The 11,440-nt window shown below is 45.0% G+C and overlaps 1 protein-coding gene across 1 annotated transcript in view; it reads right to left on the bottom strand.

The window, feature by feature from the left end:
* Positions 1-1,455: 1,455 nt before the first annotated feature.
* Positions 1,456-11,440, bottom strand: part of RAD21L1 (RAD21 cohesin complex component like 1) — a 1,288,752-nt gene continuing 1,278,767 nt past the window's right edge. Inside the window, exon 14 of the mRNA XM_085619570.1 lies at positions 1,456-4,480. Coding sequence (XP_085475696.1) covers positions 4,292-4,480 — 189 coding nt within the window. The 3' untranslated portion in view covers positions 1,456-4,291. The remainder of the gene's footprint in view (positions 4,481-11,440) is intronic.

Below are 11,440 nucleotides of genomic sequence, written 5' to 3'. Positions count from 1 at the left end.
GAAGTCAATAGACACGGATAAGAATCTGTTCCAAAAGTACTCCTCTTTATTCAGATTAATCTTTAAAACCTGGCACACAGCCAACGCGTTTCGTTCCCGATTTTTTGCCATAGGGAACATCGTCAGGGCTCTTTTGTATATAGCTGGTCAGTAGCAATGACAAGTAGTAACAAGTAATTTAAATAAACTTGAACCTCAAACAGCAGAATTGGCAGTATGTATTGTAGAGTCCAGTACCTTAAATGTATGATGTAATCAAGAGAGAGGAGAAGATGCATTAAACGCTATTCTGTCAAATGACTTTATTGAAGTGACGACATGCCTTATGTACTAAGAGCGCAGCGTCTTCTCCGCAAACGGCATGGTAACCGGCAGAGTGAGGGTCGGATTTCGCCATCTTCTTCCCACAGGAAGGACATTTGTTAAACAAAGCTGGCATTTCTGACATGAAAAGATAGTAAAAATGTCAGAAAGTAGTTAGACAATAATACCAGCCAAGAAAAATGTCAAATGAAGTAGTAGAAAATCAATCTCTGACTGAAAAAGTCAAAAATAGACCGAGCTCAAGCTCCAGGATCCTCACAGAAGGAGGCGGAAAAAAGAACTGACCTAACTGTCACCTATGGTGCATGATGGGAGTGGGGGCTCCCGGAGGTCTTAAAGGCACGGTGTCCAGGTTCTCTGAAGCCTTAAAGGCAAGGTGCAAGTTTTTTGTTATACGGTGATGATTATTCATCTATGCAGCCTAATAACATATTGCCTGCAATTACCCATTTTTCTTTATGAAAATAAAGGGTTGTTGAACACTACTGCAGTATATGTTCTCTGCTACATTATTTACACGTGATATTTTCTTACAGTCGAAATCCATGTAATTTTGGCCTTTCAGTCTACTGGACATATTATAGGCTGCATATTTATATGTGTATACATGTATGTTTTGGAAGTAGTATGTACTTGTGGTTCTAAACATACACATATAGATGTATTTTTGTATATGCTCCGGGGTCCCGCACATGGGCGGGGATTATTCAGTGCTTTTGACTATTGATGAGTATTCCCTGGAAGAGAATTCATGTTTCACTGTTGTCAGATATAAGTGAACAAATGCTACTACTGTGTAAAAATCACACTTACCGATTCAGGAAGGGTAAAGAAAATTTGACATTGTGCCCTCCCATACTACAGAAGGCAAAGAGTATTTTCACTAATAAAAAAAAGTGCAAGAAACCAGATTAGTATTTCAGGGGAGAACTCCCACCCACCATTGTAATTTAGCATGTTCTTAGGTAAATACAATTTCATTGTGGTGCGAAGTAAAAGAAGTTTGCTAAAGAAAAATGCAAGTATAGGATTCAAACAGTAGCAATACACCAATAGAGTAGATACAACAATCAGTAAAATTAAAAACAAATTTAGTAGAAAAACAATTTTATGTTAAAAAAATACCAAATATACATAAGCTGGAGAAGTCAATAAGTTATAGTTATAAATACACATAAAGCTCTATTTACGTAGGAAAATCAATGGGATCCTCCACGTATTACACACAATTAACCATTTGAGGCCCCTATTACTTTCAAAAGTAAAGTACAGTTACCAGCACATGCTTTCAGAGATCCGCAGAGCAAGACCGGGTCAGAAGCATCTGAAAGGCTGGTACACACTACACCTCCTGATCTTCAGATGCTGCATACTCTTCTGGCACCATGCTTCTGTGTCACAACCAGACTTGTCCTCACTTTACCAAGCAATAGTTATTGTCCTCTGCGTGGGACATAGAACCCTTAGACTTCCAAACAGCTCTTGGGAAAGTAGATTGCAATAAGATGTGAGGGCTCAACCACTAACTTACAGCAAGGGCTCACACACCACACATAGGTCAATCCAGTACCAATTCGCACTGGTCAAGTGGTCCTTCACAAAACCGCTGCTTTTGGTCTTTTTATGTTCTTGAGGTTATAGAGGTCAACTCTCCTGTCCCTTTGAGAATCCTGTTAAGCCCTGAGATACTATCAGCATGCCTGCTAGCACTCTCTCAAGAAAGCTGGCAAATCCACTATTCTTTTCCACATCCAGTAGAGTTCACTCTCCCAAAGATGCCAGTAGCATCCAGAAAAAATGATACCCTCATGAGTGGTAGGTAGCGATTGTGGTAGGGAGAAGAAACCCCCAAGCCACCTTTCTCCATCATCTGCTCCTTCCATGTTTTCCGCAGTTTTCCTCACTCACTGTAAATAAAAACTGCCCCGGGAGATCACATCCTCCTGTGTTTGTAAGATGGCAGGTTTTTGTTACTTGGCATGGAGCTGCCCAAGTCCCACCAAATGGGGAGAGGGGGACAGAGGGAGATCTGGGGTGTTTGGGACAAAAACCTGCGTAAGAAAAAAACAGTCTCACAGAGCCTATATTCTCTTCAAAGTATGCTACTCTCTCATATACTAAGGGTCCACATATACATTTGGTCACAGTCCAGTGTAGTACTGGAAACATGCAGCTTCTCTTTTTGCCTACACATTGTTCAGATAACATCTGTCCTTGTACAGTGTAGATATTACTTGCCCGTTACTGTATTATGCTGACCGGAGCAATCAATTCTAATTGTACGGTGGGGGAGAAAAGAGGAAAGGGGTTTCAAAGAAGTTGAAATTTAAAAAAGGAGGAGTTTGCATGTAAAACATATTGAATGCAGTAATTAAACAAAAAGGCACATGGCAGATCCACACCTGGCTCAATGACATGGACCGTGTCAACTTCGAACCCCAACTATCACAGTACTCCAAGTCACTTAGATTCATCCAGGACAACAATCTCATCCTCAAGGGATACATTACTTAAAAAACAAAGACAGTCTGGCACCAGTTCTCTCTTTTAAAGAAAATCAAACTGTTTCTTCCAGAAGGTGAACTCAGAACTGCTGTTCAAGCCCTTGTACTCTTGCATCTGAAAGGTGGTAATGCCCGATTCAATGGTCTTCCAGGCTCTACAGTGGAACTCCTTAAGGGCTTCTGACCCACCACAGCATGTCTCATCTAGGGCCTGAAAAAATATGATCAATTCAACCACCATCTTGAGGGAACTCAATTGGCTTGGCTTGCCGGCTCACACCACCTTCAAAAGTAGGTGCATCAGTTACAAAGCCATCACGACCATCAGCCCCGTTTAGTTTGAAGTTAAGCTCCATATTTCTAGTAGATCATGTTAAAAAATAAAGACAAAAAAGCCTTTTCCATCTAGTTCAAGACACCCCTCTTTACAGAACACTGAATCACCATGCATTAACCGTCCACAACCCAGGTTCCTCTCCAATTACTCAGTGACTTTATGCTGGTTTTTCACAATATACCTCTCTCCACTGTCTTTTGGTTAAGTACATGCTACATACATAACACATAGCGATATATACTTACATTCTTTGTGTGCATATTTAAGTACTATTATTTTTGCTAAGTGACTAAAGCATGCCCATGATCATGGAATAGTATTTTATACATATAATTTAATATATAATTTAATGCTAAACACAAATGTACACTATTTATATTTTGGAGTTGAATAAAAAAAGAATGATGCAAGTTACATTTTAACGTTTCAGTAAAGTTGACTCAACACTGACAATGTTGTCCCAAGACAAATATAAAAAAAAAGCACAAGATGGTCACTTGCTTTTTTGAAAGATGCCACATCTAAATGAAAATCAAACCTAGCAAATGAAACCATTACAGTGCTTCGTCTCTTTTTGTTCAATATAATTATAATACGTTTCATGTCTTGCCACGGGCTGTTGGGTCATACTAAATCAGAAATAAGCCAACTGTAAGGTTTTGTGAATGCTGAAGTTAGCATCGACATTAAATGTAAATTATGAGAATGGGACAGTTTTATGTATTACAAGTGTCTACATCATCAGCTAACATACAAAGTGTCATTAGTTGTTTTCGGCTTTTACACGCTCTTTGCAGGTTTCAAAATTAGATGTATACATGCAGTATGGCGGTACTACTACTGGGGGACATTTATAGACAGCTGGAATTACAAGCTCTTTAACATACCTTTTACTCGCTATGGGTGAGGGACTGGAATAGCAGCAGTTCTTATCACGCTCTGAAGGCAGAGCTTTATATAAAAGTAAATCAAACCTTTAAAACGAGGATAAGACCAATCTTACTTCAGTGAAGGCTCACTAGATGAATAATGCACAAAAGGTACGTAAAAAAGGTGATGCAGTGTATGTAGGTTTATATTTATGACAATCCTGTACGTTGAAAGTGTTACTCTTTCTCCACGCTCATCAGACAGTGCTGAATCTTGGTCCTGGTGTGGCAATGATATCAGCGTAGGGAGCACGCTGCTCTAGCTCCAGGGCCAGACGTTTCTTGAGGACTAGGAAGCTGTAGAAGGTGGCGGAAGCTTGCTTACGGTTATGGCCCTCGCAGAGCTTCAGCAAACTGAACGATGTCACTCCTTTTTTGTTCATATCCTGTAAAAAACACAACACACAACACCACATCTGAAGAGTGTAATGATGCTCAAAAAGCTACACGATGGCAGAATTCGTGGCATTGCAATTTGGAACAGGTTCTGGTGTCTGACAAGGCTTGTGAGATAATAAAACGAGTAACCAAATTCATTCCTTTCCCTTTAAAGTCTACTGGTAGATACACGCACCACAGAACGAGCACTGGCTAAGTCAATAGGTCAGAGCTTTTTTAGGTCTTGCTACAGATAGCTTTAGCTGTCTGTTAGGCTGCTCTTGCCATCAATATATCAAAATGAGACGTGTATGCATAGAGGGCTTAGCGCAGGCCTCTTCAGCCATTGGTTTTAATATGTTGTTTTTGTTGTGACATTGCTTGGATGAGCTGTCCAGCAAGGTTATACAGTCAGGCGTGCAAGGCCCATTGTGCTGACAGAGTTTAGCCTACTCCGACCCCTGTTTGCTGCCCTGGGCCAGGCTGCTTGGGCTGGAGATGCAGGCTGATTTACTCAGCAAAGAATCCGACTGCTCAGTTACACACACAGGCATGGCTTCTGCACATATACAGTGGTGAGATGTGTGGGGATTAATAAGAAGTAATAATACATTTAAAAAAAAAAAAAAAAAAGACTTGCCTGATCCTGCTGGCCACCGCGGTGCTACTTAGTGTCCCAGGGACTGCCGCGAGCCGGAGAAAAATCACAGACTCCCCATCCAATCCAGATGCTGCTCTCATGCCATTACAAAGCATGAGAGCAGCACCTGGATTGGCACGAGCGGGCTGATTTGACACGAGCTCAGGTAGTCTGTGCTGTTTCTCCACCTGGCTAAGTCGGCTGGCCAAATCAACATGTACACTTACAGTGCCCACCACTCCTCCGCCCTGCCATGGCCCCACCCCTCCGTACACAAGCATGGCTCACAGGCTCAGCTAATCACTTAAAAAATAAAATGATAATAACATTGTTTTATTATCGTTTTATTTTTCAGCTGCTGGCTTTCAGCAGTGGGCCATGCTCCTCCGCCACTACGGTGGAACCGCCACTGCACTCAGAAAAACGTTTGCAGCTACATGTGCCCTCTTTGGTTAAATAATTTAGTTTTCCAATTACTGCGGCGTCAGCACCTTCCTTAATGTCCTGCAATTACGTATTTTAAGTGTCAAAAATTAGGTGTGAAAGTTGTTGTTTTCACACTCAATCCATATTAACCAACACAACCAGCACACACAGCAGGGGTGTCATGCAACACTCCATCTAAAACAAAAGACGAGTGCTAGCCCTATCAGCATGTATTTACATGACAGAGAAAGCGATGTGGCAACTATCTAGCAATGAGTATGTGATCACTAGCAAAAGTGAATTAAAAGTATGTATGACAGAGTAGAATTCTTTGTTGTGGTTTATTTTATCTCCTAGTGCTTTCAGGCCTTCCAGAACTTGAAACGTTACTGAAAAGTTATTTAAAATGTAAATTAACGTAGGAAATGTTATATTCTGACATCTGGACATATAATTATGTATTGCTTTATTTTATTTAATGCTTCTTATCGCATTCATGTCTTTTCTAAATACTGGAAATAGCAGGTGCTACTTAGGCACCCAACGCCAATTGGGCTAAAGGGACTTATGAACCCTTCCTACCTCGCCGTTGTGTCTTGGCTTGGGATGCTGCAGCTTCCAGGACACACACTTCTTTACCTGATGTGTACTGGAGATGGGGACTTAAGGAGAGCCTCATTTAAAGTTTTTTTTTTTTACAGAAGATCCATCAGCTGAAGTGCTTAGCGAAAGATCTGGCAACTGTGATCCAGAGTGCATTGGGTCCAGGGAGGTGGCTTAAAAAAAAAGAACAACATTTCTGCAAATATTTTGTTGCCCTTTCTCTGTGAGGTACATACATAACAAAATACAACACACACACCTTAAATGAAAAATACATTTTAAAGTTAAAGTTGATGGTGGAAAATTTATTATTTTATGAGAGCTCTGTTAGTTAATGTGATCACTGCAGACGCCTGTGTGTGTAACCAGACTAGATTTCAACCCTACCACGGCACAGAGACCGCCCATCTGGCAGTGGCAGCAGTCAAAGGGCTGCTAGATCAAGGATGCTTGGCAGCAATTATCCTCCTAGATCTAAGCTCAGCATTTGATACAATAAATCATGATGTTCTTGCTGATAGATTACAGAGTGCTGGTATTTTGGGACTAGCTTTCTGCTGGCCTAGTCCTTCCTTGAAGACAGGTACTTTCAGGTCCTTGACGGTGGCTGTACCTCAGACATCTGCCACTGAAAATGCAGAGTACGTCAGAGTTCGCCGTTGAGCCCTCCCTACTCCTTTTCATCTGTGTATGAGGCCACTTGCAGATATCGTCCATTCCTTTGGGATTTAGATAATCTCTTATGCAGGCGGTACTCAATTGGTCTTTTCCATTACCCAGAACCAAGACTCACTCTCCTCCTCATTAGGCCCCTGCTTAGAGAAAGTTGCCAGCTGGATGAATAGCTCCTGCCTTAATATAAATGGAGACAAAAGGGAGGCTCATGATCCTTGGCAATAATCTTAACTCTCCTATGAGTCTCTGGACTGGCTGAGGTGTTTAGGCCCCCCTCCTGTCCCGAAAACAGCTATAAAGAGCCTAGGAATGTGGCCAGATAAATCCCTGAATTTTGACTCCCAAGCAGTAAAGATGGCAGCCATCTCCTACGCAATGCTCAGAATGTTCCAAAAAAATCTCCCTCTACTCCCTCCCACTTAGAAGAGCATGGTGGTCCAGGTGCTCATTCTTTCCTGCCTGGACTACGGCAACTCACTTTTTTAAGGAGCTCCAAAAGCCACAATAAGGAACCTGCATGTGGTACAGAATTCTGCTGCTCCGATACTGTATAACATACCCATACATCAATTTGCCCGACAAGCCCTGAGCTCCCTCCATTGGCTCCCGGTAGCTGAGGGGATCAAATTTAAGTCACTGTGTATTGCCCACAGGGCACTCCTTGATAAAGGGCCTTTGGTTTCTGGGTCCTTGTTATAACCATACTCCCCTGGAAGAATTTTGCGATCCTCCAACTCACATTTGGCTCAAGGACCTACTGTATATTTAGAAGAGCAAAATATGGAGGCCGGTCCTTTACCTATAATGTGCTAAATTATGAAATGACCTTCCCCATTCTCTGTCATCAGCTAAAAAGGAACTTCCCTTCCGGAAACTATTAAAAACCTGGCTCTTCCAGAATATTTCCCTCTAAACCTCTCTAATTAGTCTGAGTCGCACTATCAGCGCTGGGATACCTATGGGTAGCTATGCATTCAGCAAATTCTTCATAGACTAGGACCGGACAGTCACAAAACAATGCGCATTTATAGAGATACGAGGTCCCAGCCTGTGACGTAAAGCACTGTGAATATGCAAGTCACTATTTAAAACTTATTTCACACAGTATAAGGCTGCAGCAAAATGCGCAGAGATTTATGTTTAAGTTAAAACAAGTGTGTTAAAAATATTTTGGGGGGAAGACACAATCATACTGTACCCAGTGCAAACCTCTTTTTTTATAAGTTTCTATTACAAGAACACTTCAGAGGTCAGCTGATAAAACCCATACATCTCAAAAATATTATTTTGAAGTGCCCAATCTAGTTTATATAGGACATAACTAAAACAGTCGATCCGTTTATCTCACATCTTTAGTTTTGTCTAAATAAAATATGAGAATCCTTCTGACATCAAGGGAAAGCAAAGCGTTTTTAGCTGGAGTAGGGGGATTTTTGAAGAAAGTCAGAAGAGAAACGGTTTGATTTACATGAAAATTGGCACTACGTTTGGAAGGACATTAAAGCAAGCCCTGCCTCTGTAGAATTCAGTATAAGGTTTCTCACAGAACAGGGCCTGGATATCTCTAACCCTATGGATGGAAGTTACTATCACTCAAAAGTCTGTCTTGAGGGGGGGCGTGGCCAACTGCTGAAGGAGATGGCTGCACGGTAGCCGAGCTCCATCACGCCACTCCCGTAAAATCTGCAAGTACCAGTGTACCCCGGCCACCATCACTTGCCTTGGCTGCTAACTTCCCCGTGTCCTTGGCCCCGAAGTCCGTGTTCAGTTTCGACGCTGTCTGAGGCTCCATCGAGGCCGGACATGCGCCGATCTGCCACAGGGTTTCCTGATGCACAGCGCGCGCCCTTCTCCATCCTGGGCGCGCGCAGCACTCGACAACGGGGTCGTGGCGTGGTGCGGAGGCCCTGGAGTTGCGGCCTGACAGTTGGGCCTCGCTCTGCCATGCGACCCTGCTGAGACAGCCACCGCCTGGGCCCCCGATCGCCAGCGGACCACACTTCGCACCCCCCACGGCAGGCAAGCATTCCATTATTGGGCCATAAATCACTTCTTCTCCAGCAGGCGCGGCCGGCGGGGAGGAGAGGCCCGGGGCCTGGCGTGCCTGCTGTCCCTACATCGCAGTGTCTCTCCGGGGTGTGGAGTCACCATACGACAGGCGGGGAGTACCCATCAGCTGGTTTTTTGCCTGAGCTCCAGAACAATCACGCTCCCTGAATTGTGCCTGAGGTTGGGACCGGAAGTGGCCTCGTGTTGCTGATCCCTGGAGGCTCAGGTACGTGTTTTCTTGGACTCTAGGAAGTGGGGTGCTCGCCAAATGCTCGTCTGGTGCTCAGTCAGTGCATTACCACTTCAAGGTGGGTCGCTCCCATTCCCCCCCTCCTCTGTGTTAAGTGCAGCGCCATCCAGGCCAAACTAGATAAATTTGCATGGCAGAAGAGCCAGGAGGGAGATCAATCCACCCAAAAACCCCACGGGGAGCAGACAAAGCCAACGCTGCAGGACATCCTATCCGCCATCACAAATGTTCGTACCGCCCTCGAATCCTGCATTGCTACAGTGGCAACGGAGGTGGCCCTCATCAGAACGGACATGAAGAAAATGTCTGACCGAGTTGACGCTGTCGAAGACACAACTAAGGAGCTGAAAACTGACTCGAACATTCTCAAGCGTCAAGTATCCGAACTTCCAAACGCACAGGAAGCCCTTACCTTGCAGCTGGACGACTATGAAGGCCGCATGCGAAGAAATAACGTTCGCATCCTGGGTGTTCCGGAGGTAGCGGAGGGGCAGGCGGCAGATCTATTCGTGGAGGAATTGGTTCTTAAACAGCTTCAGCCACGTGGCCTCTCCAAGTGCTTCTCCATTGAGCGTGCACATAGCGTCCCCGGTGGCAGACTTAGACCCAGGGCGCCTCCCCGGCCTGTACTGGCAAGGGTGTTTAACTTCCGCGACAGGGATGCCATTTTACAGATGGTGAGAGCGGCCCCACCAATAGTCATCGACAATAGCAGTGTCACCTTCTTTCCTGATTTCACTCTGCGTGTCGAGAAGCAACGGCGCAGCTTCCAGAAGCGCTTTGAGGGACCAAGACATCAAGTATGCCATGATGTTCCTGGCCAAGCTACGGATTGAATCCAGCCGCGGTTGGTAGTGGGAGTAGCTGCCGGGTGGTGCCGTGGGAGGGGGAGGGGCAGGGTGGGGGGTAGCAAACTATGGATTACGGAGGTTTTCAGGTAAGTACACATATAAATAAATAAATCTAATTTTGTTGCGTGCACTGCATCCCCAAATGCGATGCCCCTCCCCCTCCCACTACCAACCGCGGCTGATTGAATCGGAGGGTAAACTATGGTTCTTCACTAGGCCACAGGACGCTTGGGACTGGCTCGAGGGTTGGAGAACCGTTGGCAAGCGCTACCACAAGTCCGCGGGTGGCTCTGGGGGCCCTGGTGGGCGAGGACCTCGGCATGGATCACCACACGGGGACGACTCGGAGTCCGGAAGGGTGAACTGTATGGAACTGCAAGTATTAACACCCCTCGGTGGTCGTCGAGGACCCCCTGAGAGTCTCCCACATTGATACTGTTGGTCCCTATTTGCAATGTCCTTTGAAGTGTTTTGTCTTGTTATATGTGGCATGTACATTAATCTTCTATTATTAGCTGACTCGCCTTGGGGGTAGGGGGGTGGGGGCAATTCAGTCTTTATGTTATATCCGCAGGCTTATCATGACTGTGCACCATTTATCACGCTGTTGGTTGGCCGGGGTGACAGTAGTCATCACTCATAGTTGCTTAAGGGAGTGGGGTTGTTACACGTTCCCCAAAGTGTTACGGGTTTGCGACAGGCGCTCTGCAAGTTGGGGGAGGCGGGAGGTTGTTTACCCGTCATGCAGGGAGGCAGGGTGGGGGGGGAGGGTGTTGGGGCGAGGGGAGGGGACTGGGGGGTGTTTTTCAAGCTTGGGTTTTGGTATCTGTGCATATTTGTCTTTTGCTAGTCCTTGCGTAACTGAGTCCACTTGATCATTACCATATCGTAACTTCACAGCTGCTCACCACTTATGTCACTGGTTTCCGCCCTCATCGATGGGGGCACTGACTTTCTTCCTTCATATGACACAGATTCCCTGGCGGGTTTGTCCCCTGTACATGGTCTACTTATGCTTGCATTCACCACACTTCGCTCTCATCACAGAGCTACAACGTCTGGTTTCTTGCTGTGTCTCAAATAATAGGGTCCACTGGGTCGATACTGCATCGCTATTTCACCACTGCTCACCAGTCGCATGGCTGCAATCTCCGCTCCTGGGTTTACACCCGCTCCATGGCAGGTAGCTCCCTGCATAAGGTGTTTTCATACTCCCGCACATCGCAATAAATCCTCCCCAAGGGGCTACAGCAGTTGCTTAATGCGTCCATCACCAGCTCTTCGACACTACATTAACCTAGTTCCAATACACTCATGGGGACTAATCTAGAGCTAAAAATATTAACGTGGAACGTTAACGGCTTGGGAGACAGGATCAAGTGGGGGGTAGTCCTTCAGTACATTAAACGTCAGCCACCGGAAATAGTACTGCTTCAGGAGACACACCTGATTGGCAATTCATGCGGTGCACTGA

The sequence above is a fragment of the Triturus cristatus genome, chromosome 7 (assembly GCF_964204655.1).
Source record: "Triturus cristatus chromosome 7, aTriCri1.1, whole genome shotgun sequence".
Lineage (NCBI taxonomy): Eukaryota > Metazoa > Chordata > Amphibia > Caudata > Salamandridae > Triturus > Triturus cristatus.
Note: the sequence above shows the minus strand (reverse complement) of the source record. Positions and strands in the feature narration are given on the sequence as shown.